The sequence below is a fragment of the Haliotis rubra genome, unplaced genomic scaffold (assembly GCF_003918875.1).
Source record: "Haliotis rubra isolate DU_JTF1 unplaced genomic scaffold, ASM391887v1 Scf338, whole genome shotgun sequence".
Classification (NCBI taxonomy): domain Eukaryota; kingdom Metazoa; phylum Mollusca; class Gastropoda; order Lepetellida; family Haliotidae; genus Haliotis; species Haliotis rubra.
In genome coordinates this window covers 698,129-715,883 of record NW_025767011.1, presented here as the reverse complement: position 1 = coordinate 715,883, position 17,755 = coordinate 698,129, and the positions used below count along the sequence as shown (strand labels likewise).

At 38.2% G+C, this 17,755-nt stretch overlaps 1 protein-coding gene across 1 annotated transcript; it reads left to right on the top strand.

Moving 5' to 3' along the window:
* The first annotated feature begins 3,491 nt into the window (after window positions 1-3,491).
* On the top strand, window positions 3,492-17,131 carry LOC124284490 (hercynylcysteine sulfoxide lyase-like). Its single transcript, XM_046720563.1, has 8 exons — window positions 3,492-3,550; window positions 6,056-6,196; window positions 6,378-6,520; window positions 8,321-8,434; window positions 11,473-11,625; window positions 12,859-13,067; window positions 15,308-15,466; window positions 16,952-17,131. The coding sequence occupies exons 1-8, from the start codon at window positions 3,492-3,494 to the stop codon at window positions 17,129-17,131; spliced, it is 1,158 nt and encodes a 385-aa protein (XP_046576519.1).
* The last annotated feature ends 624 nt before the right edge of the window (window positions 17,132-17,755 follow it).

The following is a 17,755-nucleotide window of genomic DNA, read 5'->3' as shown; positions in this document are numbered from 1 at the left end:
ACTTTACATCTTGACGCTCTCCGAACTATCTGTGGTGCGGTAAGAGGCACAAACCACGAACGTATATACAGGGAAACTGGACTCAGTTTATTGACCGAAAGAAGATACTTCCATAAACTGTGTATGTTATATAAAATGGTCAATGGATTGGCTCCACAATCCTTATCCCTCTGTGTTCCTCCGAACATTTCAGATTTGACTACTTACGAATTACCTAATTCTAGTAACATACGGAACATAATGGGTAGATCCACGTCAGCAGTTCATTTCGATGTATTTTGACAGCAATCGCCATTAAGACAATTCCTATGTTTGAATCCCGTTAATCATGTCGTGGTTGTTGTGTATTGCGCGCAAACGCATCCCAAAATGTGTTTGTAAACGTTTGTCATAATAAATGAAAACGATACATAGAATATGCATGCAGAATTGTTTCCCACGTAATGCACGTGCAGTGTGACGGACACGTGAGTAGAGACATCGACTATAACAGGCCAAACCAAATTGATCATTTCATTACGAATTTTATTAAAAGAATTAAGAGAAGATACAAAAAATGCCGAAATATCGCCATTGGACGTTTGGAAGCAGGGGAGTGCCATTTCAACGTCCACCGAAGCACCATATCTCGATTATGACATCGATATACCCGTTTCAATTCGACCCAAGATCATCCCAAAAGTGGAAGACCAAGAGTGACCACTCCTACTCAAGACCGATTCATCCGGGTGTTTCACCAAGGTCACCGATTGGCTACAGCAACGGACACTGCAGACAGGTGCCTGGTCTTCGAAGAATTTCCGAACAAATCATCAGAAATCGTCCGAGGGAAGTGCGAATTGGAGCATATCGACCAACAGTTGGACCTGTCCTGAAACGACTACACCGACAACGACGTGCCCAATGGTCCAACAGAGTACAAGCATGCAACCTGGGGAACTGACGACGCGTTTGGTTCAGCGATGAATCGCGTTTCCTCCTGCAACGACGGGATGGGAGACGTCTGTCGACGTCAACACGAACTGCGTTCGACAGGTGGACAGATTTGAAGGAGACAGAGCCATGGTATGGGGAGCCATGTCCTACACGGGTAGATCAGAGCTAGTGGTGATTCAAGGCAATCTTACAGCAAATCGCTACATTGACCAAATCATGTGACCTCACCTCCTCCCACTTTTTCACCGCCAGAGGGAGCTGTTTCAACAGGACAAGGTTCGACCCCACACAGCTCGTGTAACAGGTGCCTATCTCGTCAATGCAAACGTAATTGTCTATCCATGGCCTTCGAAATCGCCTGATCAGGACCCGATCGAGCATCTATGGGACGAACTATATCGACGCGTCCATAAACGTCACCATCGTCTTCAGACACTTTCAGAAATTGCCAACGGGTTGCAGGAGGAATGGCGAAGGATTTCCCAAGCAAAAATCCGACGACTTGTGCAGTCCTTTCCAAGGCGGTGACGAGCAGTGACCCCTGCAACGGGTGGTGTCACAAGGTACTGACCTGAACGCTCCCTTGTGTCCACACATGTGCAGTTAGTGAACTGAATTAATGCTGACAATGGCAACAATACATATGTTCATTCATGTGTCGAATTTCCTTCATCTATGTTCAAGCTCAATCGACTTTTGTACACATAAAATACGTTTAATACATTTCCTTTGGGTTTTTTTGGCCTATGCGTTACTTTTGTGTTGTTTTGAAGAGTCTACTTTCAAAAGAGTGCTGGACATCATGCAAATAGTTGTCAGGTGTGCTATCTTTGTTGACCAATGAGACTACACACCAACGTGTAATCCGAAATAGTCACGTGACCAGTTGAGAAACTATCACTAGCTATTACTTCTTTGAATGGTATTTAGAAACTGGTATGCTAATCAGGAACGATTATTTATGGATAGACAGCTTCTTTATTGCAATCGATGTGAGGGTGAAAATTAGCATCTACACCGAAAAGCCGTTCCTGTTCATCACTTGTTATAACGATTTATACATGTTTGCACATAAGACTGTTGAAAGACACATGGCATGGAACAGGTTTCTTTGTCAGCTGCAGATGAATGGCATATCGTTCCATTATGTGGATATTGATGGATATATTCCTCGAATGAGGTAATAGCCTGATAGTATTGCTCTAACTTTAGACGGTTTTGATTTAAATATTTGTATTCGATTGCTGTAGCATCCAACAGAATCGGTCCACTTCATTTGTTTTCACCGTGAAGTTCGACGAGACAGACAGCATACATAAGGGCGAGTGTGTGAAATATGATTCACGAAGGCAGTCAATAAAATGCCTAGATATTACAGTCATGTTATAAATTCGCTTAAAGGAGATCGTGGACTTTTTATGAAGTTCAGAAATGCATAAAATACAATAATAAATTGAATTAGAATTATAAGACAAAAATATGAAGACGTACAATGACTTCGTTTTTATTCAGTGCTAACATATATTACCTCTGGCAGATGAAGTTAAACTTCAAAATGGTTTCATTTGTTGATGGAAATATCAGTAAGTAAAAAAAGTTTTCATTTTTGTTGATTAATGTCGGGATATACATATCATACTTATACAACCAATTGCGCCATTCGTCACTACTCGCCCCTTTCCGTAACCCGCAAGAGGACTCGTCCTCGTCTCGATGCTTGTTATGTGCGAAAATACGAAAATAATCGGTTATTGCATTATGTGTTTGCTTAAAAAAACTAACAAAAATATATACATATTGAAAGCACAAAGAACGTACCTAACAGAACTGTGCTGTCTCGTTTAGATTTCAGTAAGGATAGTGCCATGGACGGCGAGAGATTCAAATACACGCACATGCGTTTGTTGACATAACCGCTCTCATGGGTTCAACTGAGTGTATTTCTGACGATCTTGCGGGCTTGTTTTGTACGTGCGCTTCCAACATTTTTAGGAAATATAATTATAAATCGCTACGAGTTTCAAAACAATAATATTATATGTGAATGAAACTAATCAACTTTAACACTGGGCTTATATTTTACATCTCTGGGGATATTTTAGTCTGACATTTTTGTGGCCATTCATTTTTTTTCAGCAAATTCATTTAAAATTCCACCAGGGGTATGACAGCAAGGTTAAACGAATGTTCAGTTTGAGAAATATGTTAAAGTCCTTTTTGAATATCCGCTTTGGGATTTAATGTAGCTGAATTTTTAATTTTTTTATTTGCATATTCAATAAAACAATTGCCATTTGTGATTATTAAACCCTATTTAGAAATATAATTGAAAATATCAGGTGAACAGCTGGTAATAATTACATTAGAATATGTCTTTAACAAATATGTTTTTCTCCTTCTTTTTGAGGTATCAAAGAGGTTTAGTTCTTTACAATAAATAAGTAAAAACAGCAATACAATGCACGAGTGCTTCGGTGATATTAAGAAACATTGGGATCAAACAGGGATAGAGTTAGCGTTCTTCTTTCAAGTAGTCCTGATGTTCATGCGCCAATATGAAATCCTTCCAGAGGGGTCACGAATGGCTCGCGGGGGCAGAAACAATAGCCAGTCCGTGGGAATTGCTCTGGATCAGTGTCCTTTTAACCGGAAAATGGTGCATTGAGGTCGGGGGAAACCAGGGTAAATACCTTTTAGTTGGCATATTTTAACCTTTAGCTTGCTGAATTAATTCCAGCATAAAGCGCCGTTAAGAGGGTGGGTGATTTCAACAATTAAAAAAGGGACAACTGAACCAATATGTTGCATAGTAATACTATGTAGATAGAAAAAAGAATTTTATGAGCCAAACATATCCTGATATTATTAAATATACAGAGGTTAAGGCCAATGGAAACATAAAGAATGTAACTTTTCTTGAATTTACCTGAATTATGTGATTGTCAGTGGAATGCGTTTCATAATAGAAACCTGTATAACTCGTTAAATCAGCGCAAACCGATTTCAATGTTCTTATCGCTGATGTTTCATCTTAAACTGAATTAAAATTCGTATATATTTATCAGCAAATATCAGCGTGATCGCAAATTAAAAACATTCCTGCAAAATAACATTAGAAAAGAAACCGTATTTTCGATTTCTTACAATCTTTTGTTCAAATGACAATATTAAGTTTATTCCAACGTGTCATGTCACGAAAACTGCAGAACTTAAGACAGGATTTATGAATATTCACCAGTCCTAATATCAAGTGTTATGGTTCGTTATTTTCGAATATGACACACATAAAACTCCGTGTTGCATGTTCGGTACGCGTACGTTTCATTTATTAAAAACAAACGTAGCGCTCTTCGTTTCAGCATAAAATTTATTATTTTCATGTAGATAAGTTTGAATAGTTGATGAGGTAAAAACGAAACTTAAAATCGCGAAATTTAACTTTAGTTTTCGAGTAAGTGCAAAGGTCACCGGATGTTATGTCACAGAGAGGGGTTGTCTGCTAAAAATCTTTCGTTTTTGAATATCAGCTGTAAATCTTGGAGATATTTCGTCTGTCAAACACGTGATACACCAATGACTATTAAGTATGATTAATGATACCTCATATGAATGTTTGTGTGTGTTTTTGACCATGTAATTGGGATATCACAGAACCTGATTGACCGTGCATGCGCCCGTGACCCCGGAAATAGTAGTTGCTCGTTCGAAGAACGAGTTGTTTCTCTGCTCCCATGACATCTTCCAGTTCAATACAAAACATCCAAATGCACTAGTATGACGTTCTATATTTATTATATACCCTATTATCTTGCATTAATCTGTTACTTAATAAAACAAAACCGGCAGAACCGGCAGGGGTTCAATACGGAATCTGGGGTGCAATACGGAATTTGACCACGTTATCCGTATTGCATCCCTGTGTTACTATAACGGCGGTCTGTAAATAATCGAGTCTGGACCAGACAATGCAGTGATCAACAGCATGAGAAAAACAAAGACTCAGTGACACATAATAATGTTGGTAAAAACTTTTGGTATGATCGTTGGTATTCACACTTTCACACTTCTAATTTTCTAATTTACAAATTATTTTGAACCGTGTTTTTTCCATAATATTGTTTATATGTATATTTGTCTTACAATGCAATGTTAACAGCGAATTTGTATATGTCAATATGATATAGTAAGTAACTACTTACAAACAGCTTGCACCAAATATCTAACACAGGGTTTTTTCCCATGGTCACAGAAACTGGTTTCATTCTAAATACTCTCTTGATATTTTGTTTATTTTAGTATCATAGTATCAATCCATTTTGCAAATCTCTTATCCTAACACTTATTGTACATTTTCTTATAAAAATACATTCTTCCATGGTATTGATCAATCACAAACAGCGTCCCACTTTCCACAAATATCTGGAGAAATATCAGCTGAATTAAGTCTGTCATAATATGTCCAATGGGAGAACACAAATGAAGATTTTCCATTAACATTTTGTTTGTTGTATTTCTGGTATATCTCCCATTTTAATACATTTTGTAGTAAAATGCTATATTATGAAACTGCCTTGAATGTTTGTAATAAAATCTGAGTAAACCATTTTCTTGTTCATATAATCTTTATCACGATAGTAGTGATTAAACCATTAAGGCATATTTCTTAAATATTTGTGTAGCTTAAGATATGGAACTGGAAGGTCAATTCACATCCCAAAAATATATCCATGTTTATCTCCACAGCATGAAACTGGAAGGTCAACTGACAGCCTAATGATAGCCATGTTTATTTCCAAAGCATGGAGCTGGAAGGTCAGCTCACAGCCTAATGATATCTATGTGTATCTCCACAGCATGGAACTAGAAGTTCAAATCACAACCTAATGATATCCATGTTTATCTCCACAACATTGAAGTGTAAGGTCAACTGACAACCTATTGAAATCCATGTTTATCACCACAGAGTGAAACTGTCATCTCAACTCACAGTCTAAGGATATCCATGTTTATCTCCACAGCATGGAGCTGGAAGGTCAACTCACAACACAACCATATCACTTCTTATCTCAACTGTATGAAACTGTAATGTGACTCACAATATCTGTGTTTTTCTCCACAGCATGGATCTGGAAGGTATAAATGAAGCTGTAGAGTACGGGGGAAGGATTAGAGAAGAGTTTTCTCTCCAGAAAGGCGAGATATTTCTCAACCATGGATCATTTGGTGCTGTTCCTAAGTGTGTCCAACAAGTGCAACGAAGGTAAATTGCAGCGGATTACATTTTGTGGAAGGCTGGGTGTGTGACCTAACACCAAGTTATTCAATTTTGTTTCTTAGCATATATGAAAAAACGATCAGTGTTGTAAAAGATTTATTTTCCACCATGGACTCACACGCCTGAGACAGCAAATTCCATATAAATTGTATATTGGTGACTTCAGATACCTGGATGAAATGGAGAGACACCCCGATGACTGGTACAGGAGGAATGCTTACACGTACTGGCAGGAATCACAGAAGGCAGCAGCAGACTTCATGCATTGTGAGCAGGAGGATCTCGTGTTTGTGGAGAATACGACCGCAGGTAGAACTTGTAATAGCACCATCTGTCTGACGTTGCAAATGAGCTTTTGTCGCCTTCATTCAGTGACACGTTGGGGACAAGTGTCAGGCAGATAGTGGTTGGTTCAGGGTTTCCTTTTCCTGAATTATCTCACTTGTTGGATTACTTAAGATTCTCGTACAGGGTGGGTTCGAGTCCATGATTACACCGGACGGGTTTGTCAGCACAATAATTGTTTCAGTATAGTTATTCCTCATCATGATCTGATATCACCATCATGCTTGTTCGTTTCAGTTGATCACAGGGGTGGGCGGTTAGGGAGGTTCTTGGATGGGTGATCGTGTGGCCCATGTAGCTCATGTTGTGTCTAATTGGGCAGAAGCCTTTTACCTTAACATGTCTTAGTTTACTCTGGGTACCCGGCAGGGAGGGTTTGGGATGGCTTCTTAGGATTTCAAGGCCTCGATCCTTCTCCACTCTTTAGCGCTTATAACCCATGTGATGTCTGCTTAGACAAACGTTTGACCACTTTCTAAAATGGCATTGTGTATTTCATGATACATTTAACCACAGGTATAAACACAGTGCTGAAGTGCTGCCCTTACAAGCCAGGGGATATTCTGATGTACACAACTCTGACATTTAGGCCTGTAGCCTACACCTGTCAGGCCACAGCGGATCTCTTTAAGGGTGAGGCGGCGGAAAATTGAAAAAAATAATAATATTGAGTTATTGGAACGCGGATCCACAAACTGCTGATGTGGTGATATATGTGACGCTCATATCATTTCTTCATTGAATTTATACTTAATAAACTGACTAGAAATGAATTGATAGACTCACTAAATATTGTGAAGTGTGAAAGGTTCACGTGACATGGATACTGATATGATGCTTGTTGACATTTCACCTTTACCTAGTCATGTGAACGGAACATTGTATGAATGCACATGTGTGAAAAAACACGAATGGTTGAGTTAGCTATGTCAATGTACATACGCATACGTATACGTTTCTGTATTTTTAAATGTCTTTTCTGACGTTTAAGGCGTTATTTGTAAATAGGAATATACGCCAATCTGTGGCAGGGTACGGTATGATAACTTAAGCCAATCCTCAACGTGAACAGAATATGTTAAACTACACTTGGAAGAATCCAGGGAAGTGTGTACCGAAAAGGGCGTGTATGCGTGTGTGTGTGTAAATGTGATTTTTTGGTGTGTGTCTGTGTGTGTATTAGTTTGTGTGAATGAGTTGATGTGTTGGTTTGTGTGTATGTGTTTTGTGTCTGTGTGTGTTGGTCTGTGTGTATTGGTTTGTGTGCCGGTATGAGTGTTGGTTTGTGTGTATATATATGTGTGTGTGTGTCTGTGTGTATATGTTGTGTGCCTGTATGAGTTTGGGTTTGTGTGTATTTGTTTGATAATTTGTGTGTATGTGTGAATATGTTGGTGTTTATGTGAATGTATTGGTGTGTACGTGGATGTGTTGGTTTGTGTGACTTTGTTGGTTTGTGTGTGTGCGTGTGTATGTGTTTATATACATGTGAATGTTGGGGGATAACAGGGAATCAGGGAGGTTCACAGAAACTCCAAACAATAAGAAAAACAATTCGCAACTTGTGAGGCATAATACACACAATACTATTGTGAACATATTGAACACACAATGCTACTGTAAACAATATGATGACTTCAGAAAGTGTTCTCCATGTGCTTCTTGTTGACAATTGGGTGTGGTAATACTATGTGACATGGTGAAGTCCGACTAACATACCCACGTTTGTCTGATATCCATTGATTATGTTCCTTCGATTATCAGGAGTTCACACATTTGAGATGGAGATCCAATTTCCGATATTTAGTGAGGATGAGATTTGTGAGAAATATGAAGACTTCTTCCAATCCAACCCCAACACGAAAATTGCAATCATAGGTGAGTGCCTAAACAATTTTACCATATCTTGAGCTTGTGCTCAATTTAACGAAATTGGAAAGAGGTACTTTTCCTCAAACATGGTCAGTTGGATATTTGAATAGTATGGATAACTATAGAGGCATCACCGTATTAATAACAGATTGATTTTTGTGGGGGAAACAATGGACACACTGAATGAATCACAGACAGGCTTTAGACAGGGATATACTACTATTGATAACATGTTCATACTACAGAGTGTTGTACAAAAATATCTTAATAATCAAGGGGTAAATTCTATACACTATTTGTTGATTTCTCTAAAGCTTTTGATTCTGTACAAAGACATAAGCTATGGGATTTATTTAAAACATGTGGTTTGGGTAGTAAAATGACAAACCTAATGAGCAGCATTTATGAGAAAGTGAAAGCTTGTGTTAGGAATAAATATGAACTATCAGAATCTTTGATGTGCAAATTGGTGTTAGACAAGGCTGTGTACTGACAATTGAAAATAATTGCAGAAATGGCATTCAGTTACATCCAGATGTGTTCCAACTTTCTCTTTTATGTTGTTTGCAGATGACATTGCCCTTATTTCAAGTATAATTATTGGTCTTACAAATTAATGAATTAGAAAGTTATTGCGAACAGTCTAAACTGAATGTGTATATGAGTAAAAAAAGTAAATACTTTCAAGAAAGGAAGTAAATTGTCTCGACATGAAAAATGATATTATAAAGGCAATCAAATTGAATCAACAACCTCATATAAATACCTAGGTGTATATTTACTAATTATCTTTCCTGGTCAACCCATGCAAAGTACGCATCTATTCAAGCACAAAAGGTATACTGAAAATTAAAAATACTTGGAGATTTAAAGTTCGCATCCTTTATCGGAATATTTGATGTTTAAGTTAGTCCGATCCTTTTATACGGGTTGAAAGTTCAGGATCTCAATATTTTGACCAAATAGAAAGAGTTAATTTATTTGCATGTAAGAAGTTTCTTGGGGTAAAGATGAGCATGGTGTGGTGACTGTGGCAGGTGTCCTCTAAGTATAAATTCACAAGTTAAAGTAATCAAATATTGGCTAAGACTTTTAGGTATTATGTCCTCGTAATGTTTACCAAAGAAGTGTTATGAAATGATGCTTTCATATGATAGAAATGGACACACAAATTGGGTAACGAATGTAAACAATTTTTTATCTGCAACAAGTTTTAATCGCATGACATGTGGTATGAGCAGTGTGTTGAGTTTCCCTCAACATTTATTAGTTTATTTGCGCAAAGATTGAAAGTTATATAGTAACAAAACTGGCTTGAAAATCTTTCCTTTTCCACGAAATGTGATTACTATTCATATTTTAAACCATACATTTATACTGAGCATTATATATGATGTGTCACGATAAAAAAACATTTAAAGTAAGCTAACCATGTTTTCGCTGATGCACATGATTTGTGGATTGAAGATGAAAAGAGAATATAGATTATGATTATGTAAATCATGCAATATTTATGTCTCAGAAAACGAATACCAATTTTTGCTCGCATGTCCATTATATGATAAACTACGTAGAAAGTACCTTAAAGAATTTTATTATGTCCATCCATCTATAAATAAATTTTATTCCTTATTAAACTGCAACAACCATGATATGATTCCGAATGCTGCTAAGTTTATATGTCTCGCTATGAAACTCAGAAAAGAATAATCACCATCGAGGATCGTCTGAACGTCATAATGGTATGAAAATAATAATATCAATATCGTATATAAAACTGCTCTATATTGTACTACTATATATTGTACTGTAGGCATATGGCCTTTGAGTATTGAATAAAGATTGATTAATTGAACAATATTTACGTTATCCAGCAAAATTATTATTTTGGTTATTTATTCGAAGATGCTGAGATCCCAAGATACCCAAGATGCTGAGAAGGTTCCTATTTCACGAGGAGTCGTAGAGCTAAGTCTGTCATAGGTGTTTTTTCAAATGTGAGAATCACAGCTCTACCATCAGTTCGCGAAACGGAGCCCTGGCCTTTCTTTGGATTTATGTGTCTGATAGAATCGAAATGTGTTGATCATTATTAAGCGTGTGAATGGAACATTTTGCAGCACTCCGATATTCCAGGTGGTTGCAGTTAGCGTTGCGGTTCGGCCAAAATAGTTTGTTGGGCAACTATCTGTCCACAGTATCGGTATACAATGACACACAGTGACAGCATGGCTAAACATTACGAGGGCGATTTTTGACGACTCTAGGCGACTCCCATACAACATTATTAGCAGATGTAAGTGCATCGTCATGGGGGCTGTGGAACATGTGTTTTTGAAGCAGGTATTTCTCGGTTTTGCCATGGAGACACACTCATATTATCTTGGGGACCGATATTTTTTATTTTTTATTTTCGGGACCGATATTTGTTATGGGTATACTGATTGGTTAGTTGGTTGGTGTTTTACGCCGCACTCAGCAATATTCCAGCTGTATGAGAGCTGTGTGTAAGTACTAGTAATCGAGTCTGGACCAGACAATCCAGTAAACATCATAAGCATCAATCTATGCAGTTAGGATACGATGACATGTGTCAACCAGAGCCCCGTTCCACAAAACGATCGTAGCGCTAAGATGATCGTAACTCCCATACTTTAACATAGACTTACGACTGTCGTAGCGCTACGATCGCTTTGAGGAATGAGCCCCAGGTCAGCGAGCCTGACCACCCGATCCCGTTAGTCGACTCAAGCATGGGTTGCTGAAGACCAAATCTAACCTGCATCTTCACGGGTCCGTTTCATGAAGCGATGGTAGAGCTACTGTGGTCGCAATTCTCACAGTTTAACGAATACTTATGACAGTCTTAGCGTTAACGACTGCTCGTGAAATAGGAACCTGCTCAGCATCTTAGGCATCTATGCATCTTAGAATCTTCTCAGGATATTAGCATCTTCGTATGAATAAGCAAAATAATGATTTTGCTGGATAACGTAAATATTGTCTTATGTTTGTATTGACCTTAACCTGTGATTGTATGTCAGATGCCATCACCAGTCCATCAGCTGTGGTGATGCCGTTGAAGCGCCTCGTAGATCTGTGTCACAGGTATGGAGTTATGGCCGTCGTAGACGGTGCACATGCTGTTGGTACACTTCCAGTCAATCTCACCGAACTCGGCGCCGATGTCTTTACGGGTAATTTGGATCTCATACCTAAGGAGAAAGAATTTATACAGACAGGTTTTCACGGATTGTTTTCGATTCAAAAACAAATTGTAACACAATTTCCAGGAACTTTAAACACACTTCTAAGAAAAAAAAATAGTTCATGGTGCATGCAATTTCGTAAATGGATAATATTTCAAGTGTACAAATGAGACAGCTGCCTTCAGTTTTGCAGCTGCGTTATGTATTACTCAAATCATACCGAATTCGATTCACCGATTGATTATGGCTTTACGCCGCATTTGGCAATATTCCAGCAGTATTACCTATAAATTATATTCTCACATTGAATCCAAGTGAGAATCGAGAATTTTCGGCGTGACGGGCGATCGCATTAACTTTCAGACTGACTCGATGCCCAAGGTATAAAACTTTAGCTAAATAACATCAATGTACACCGTCTATGTTAGGAAATGTAACATAATGAACAAATAGCTAAATCCCTAACGCTATAAGCCCTTCCCTCACCCCTAATCCACAGTCTGATGCCTAATCCCATCCCTCATCCAAACCATTTCTCCAACACCCGGAAGTAATGGCGTTTACATGTTCCATATAAGGTTCCCAGTATTTAATTATAAAATAATAACATTGTAATTTTATTTGATGCCAGTGACTACTGGCATGCTCGTGGCACAAAAAAACTACAAACATGAAAAATATATAATCAGTAAAATCCCTTGAAGGCAGCCGATACGTGTTTAAATGCTAGAAGCTCCCCCAAAGACGGAGACAAGCAGGTGCAACTGAAAGTAGAGGTTGATTCTGAGACACGTGAACAACATATATAGAACTCTAAAATCTATACGGAATATAACAGGTATGGGAAATAACGCCGCACACAACAATATTCCAGCTATGTGGAGGCGGTCTGTACATAATTGAGTCTTGACCAGACCATCCAGTGATCAACATCATGATCATCGATCTGGGATAACAGAACATGTGTCAACTAAGCCAGCCAACCTGGGTGCCGTTGTACAAAGCGATCTTAGCGCTAAGGTGACCGTAACCCTCATACCTTAACGTATACTTAAGGTAGTCTTAGCGCTAAGGTTGTTTTGTACAACGGCACCCTGATCACCCGTCCTGATAGTCGCCTCTGACGACAAGAATGGGCTGCTGAAGACCAATTCTAACCCGTGTCTCCACGAGTGCTCAATTCTGTACTTTTTGGAACTTTAGCATTTATTTCTTTTACAGGCAGTTTCCACAAATGGCTGTTCACTCCCAGGGGCTGTGGAATGTTATACGTGAAGCAGGAACATCATACCTGGGTTCGTCCGCTGGTGACATCCTGGTTCCACGGACTGTCCCTGGACAAACAGTTCTTCCTAGTGGCTACTGCAGACCAGACCCCATTCACCACTGCCAAATATGCATTTGAATTCTACCAGCGGATTGGAGGAATGGTAACTAACAGCAGCTCGGTGGCTGAATATATTTTGGTTTTGTTTCCAAAACAACATTCTGTATTACACAATTGCTAGCTTTTCGATTAACCAAACACCTCGATACATCCCCATAATTCTTAAATTACCCGCCCTTAAGTTTCATAAACGTTTTACCAGCCAAGGAGTACTGGGTGAACGAATAACGATGATAAACGAGTGAGTGAGAGAGTTACAATCTTTTGTCACATCGGCAATATTTCAGCCATATCGTGACGACAAAAAGTCATTAACTTAGAATAAATATATGACAGTATATTTTTTAAAAACGCTGTCAGCAAAGGACAGCATAACAACCAGATTATCACACATTAATTGAAACTAGTTTCAGTTTAGTGTAAGATGCCAGGGAAGCATGGAGATATAGCAGGTGACAGAACATTTATCATTACATACCACCACAAATATAGACGGAAATGTGTATATTGCTATTGCTATCTTAATTTGAATGACCAGCTATCGGTCACACCTACTTGGGTTGTCAGTCCAGATTTGAAGAGGTCATCATGCGACGGTGTCGTATTTGCCATACTAGATATACTCATGAATACCTGTTAAAAGGTGAGGATCCTCCGTTTTGTATCCCTTGTGATGAAAGAATCACGGTCAAGCATTCACCACTGCCAAATATGCATTTGAATTCTACCAGCGGATTGGAGGAATGGTAACTAACAGCAGCTCGGTGGCTGAATATATTTTGGTTTTGTTTCAAAACAACACTTCTATATTACACACAATTGCTAGCTTTTCGATTAACCAAACACCTCGATACATCCCCATAATTCTTAAATTACCCGCCCTTAAGTTTCGGCATAAACGTTTTACGCAGCCAAGAGAGTACTGGGTGAACGAATAACAATGATAAAACGAGTGGTGAGAGTTACAATCATTTGTCAAATCGGCAATAATATTTCAGCCATATCATTGACGACAAAAAGTCATTAACTTAGAATAAATATATAAGGCTGTATATTTTAAAACGCTGTCAGCAAAGGACAGCATAATGTCAGCAAAGGACAGCATAACAACCAGATTATCACACATTAATTGAAACTAGTTTCAGTTTAGTGTAAGATGCCAGGGTTTAATGAAATGCGAATCATGGAGATATAGCAGGTGACAGAACATTTATCATTAAAGATCACCACAAATATAGACGGAAATGTGTATATTGCTTTCTTGCATCTTAATTTGAATGACCAGCTATCGGTCACACCTACTTGGGTTGTCAGTCCAGATTTGAAGAGGTCATCATGCGACGATGTCGTATTCGCCATACTAGATATACTCATGAATACCTGTTAAAAGGTGAGGATCCTCCGTTTTGTATCCCTTGTGATGAAAGAATCACGGTCAAGCATGTCCTGCTTGACTGCATTGATTTTTTCATCAAAAGGGATAAATATTTCAATGTCAAAACAGTGAAGGATCTTTTTAATGTTAATTATCATTTAATCATTGAATTTTTAAAAGAAATAGAATTACTAGATAAATTTTGATCAGTGGTTTGTAAATAGATAAATATTTTATTATTGGTAGTTTAGATTAGTAACTGAGATTGTTAGTGGCTGTACCCTCAAACGGGGTTGAAGTATTGTAAAATTATTGTCCCCCTGAGAGGGTAGTAAGTCCCAAAACATTCAAGGTAAATTTAAACCTACTATTAGTTTTAATCGTAGTATATATGTTCTTTTAAATTGTGGCTAGATTATCTAAAATTGCTAATAGCTGACGGGATGGTGTAAATCCACCTAGGGTCCATGCAGGAAGCAAATGTACTGTAAGTCCCCATGGTCCCTACCTTCAGTTGTTGGCAATCCATAGCCTAATTTTACATTGTATTGTCATTTCTAGTTAAATTGTTTAGATTTAATTACTAGTATTAAATGTATATCTGTGATATACTAGTAGTTTTACTGTTCTTCGTTAACAGGCTTTTAATTTCTAATTTGACTGATATATGATATAATAATTAATTGTTCTCGTCACGATATGACTGAAATATTGCCGATGTGACCATAAATAATAACTCACTCACTCACTGACTTAATTTGAATGAATTGTATGTATGTAAAGTGGGTTGAATATTAAAAACATAATAGTAATCATATGGCAAACTATCATGCTTTACGCAGCTTCTCGAAGATTGATTGCAAATTGGAAAGTTATCTAGTCATGTTCATGTCGTGAATCTGTTTCAGGATAAGATCATCGGCTACGCATCCAGTCTCGCCACAGAGGCACATGAGTATATTCTCAAGAAGCTCCAAGCAGAGCCATTACAGATACCTCAGAGTATGGAGTCTCCCACAATGAGGGTGATTCGTCTGCCAGACTTGCCTCAGTACCCATGTACACGAGTACGTGCCAAGTATTTGCCACTTATATCATACATTTGCAAGAAAACTTTGACGCGAGGCATCAGCCCTGTATCATGCGTTTATTGAAATGGCAAACAAATTAAATGTACAAGACAATTTTCCCCAAAATCAGCACGGGCTTGGTCAGAACAATATTAACAATTCTGGTTTCAATTCATTCTGTTACATCTACACCTTTTTCTGACTACTGCCACTTTGGCACCTCCCATGATTTCAGTAAACTGCCTTAACAAATTCTGTATTGGAAAACCCTTAGTCAAAACAACTGTTTAACAATTATGAAACATACAACTTTATGGATGACAACTTCTTATTTATTGCATATAGCGACGTTACATCGAAGCACTTTTAGCTTGATAACGTTGTCATCCATAACGTTGCATGTTTCATTTTTGACTCACCAACTTCTAGAATGCCTATCAAACAATGTTTAACAATTGTTTAACAATTGACAGAAGTGCACATGCTTTGTAACTATTCAAGTCCCATAGACATTTCGGAACACCAGAAAGTAGACCTGAAGATTGCATTGTTATCTCAAATTTACATTTTAAGTAATTACAATGGCAAGAAACGCTATTCGGAAGGTGACATAAAAACATAAGAAAGAAAATATCGTTTTGTTGGCTGTTTGCTGTCGAGGCGAGGTTCAAGCCTGGCAGCATTCGGCTCATACACCTTGTTCATTATTCCCTCTCAATGCTGTGACAAATATCCTTATACAGTTTATGAATTTATGGGTTTTGTTACAATTAAAACTGAACACTTTACAACATAGGGTAATGTCTAAAACACATATACCAAAGCTGCATTGTCACAGATAATTGTAGACAAATATTTAGAATGCAAGACCTTGTACACTTACCCCAGAAGTCACATAAACGTTTTTACAGAACTGTTACAAATAGACTTTTTCTTTCTTACAATTGAATATAGATCCTGCACAAGACGTATGACACTTAAGTATGTAATAACGTGTGAAACTTGACCAACTATGATGATACCTACTTGGGTTTTGGGTGGGTGAGTAAGAGAGTGGGTGAGCCGCATTTAGCAGTATTCCACAGAAGATTATCTTCACACAGATTCCATACGGAGAATCGAACCCGGACCATAGACATGACGATGGCTGGCTGGTTTGTTTCTTAACGCCGCACTCAGCAATATTCTAGCAATATGGCGGCGGTCTGTAAATAATCGTGCCTGGACCAGATAGTCTAGTGACCTACATTATGAGTATCGATCCACGAAAATGAGATACGATGAAATATGTCAAGCAGGTCAAAGAGCCTGATCACCCGATCCAGTTAGTCGCCTCTTCCTGAAGTTAGTATTATTGCTGAAGACCAATTCTAGCCCAAAACGTCAAGGGTCGTAATGGTTAAGGATAATTCTGCAATCTAATAAACCAATCATTGCTCAGTTTTTGCCAAAGGCGTAACAGTCATGTCATCTAAATTACAGGAAGGATCGATCGCATTCCACACAGACATGCGCAACAAGTACAACATCCAGTGTGCCATCGAGTTGATCCAGGGTCATCTACATCTCCGCATCAGTACCCAGGTATACAACACGATGGAGGAGTACAAGCGACTGGCAGACTGTCTCCTGGAAGTCATTCAAACTAGCAGGAAACCCTAGACTAACTAGTTCTGGCCTCACAAATCCGAACATACCACGTGTAATTTGTGTAATGTTCAAACGTTTTGAGTAGTTGCATTTTCAGCTTTGGTTGGGTTTGCTTTGGTTGTTGCTTCAAGCCGGTTAGAATAGGTCTTCAGCAGCTTGTCGTAAGAGGCGACTAACGGGATCGGGTGGCCAAGCTCGTTGACTTGGTTGACACACGTCATCGTATCCCAGTTGTGTAAATCGATTCATACGTTGTTGATTGAATGGTCCAGACTCGATCATTTACAGACCACCGTCATAAATCTGGTATATTGCTGAGTGTAGCGTAAATCACCAACCAAACAAAAATATCATAGTATACCCGTAACAAATATCGTTTAGTTGAGTTGAGTTGCGTTGAACATCACATCGGGATTATTCCATCCAGAAAGCTGGTGTTGGCGATCTATAGCTTGTTTTATATTGTATTGTCCAAATAGTGCTATCAGTTTTAACTCTCCATACTAGTTTTAGTGGTAATTGTGATATTCTAGTTGTTTTACTGTCCTTTGTCGGCAGGTTTTCTAATCTCTATATATATTCTGTTTCAAATGTCAAAGTGTTCTCGTCACGATATGGCTGAAATATTGCCGATGT

Bases quoted from the DNA above. Each gene is read 5' to 3' on its own strand.
- LOC124284490 (XM_046720563.1), top strand. From the start codon at position 3,492: ATGAAATCCTTCCAGAGGGGTCACGAATGGCTCGCGGGGGCAGAAACA. The intron at 8,435-11,472 runs GTGAGTGCCTAA...ATTGTATGTCAG, and splicing joins CACGAAAATTGCAATCATAG to ATGCCATCACCAGTCCATCA. The intron at 15,467-16,951 runs GTACGTGCCAAG...TCTAAATTACAG, and splicing joins CTCAGTACCCATGTACACGA to GAAGGATCGATCGCATTCCA.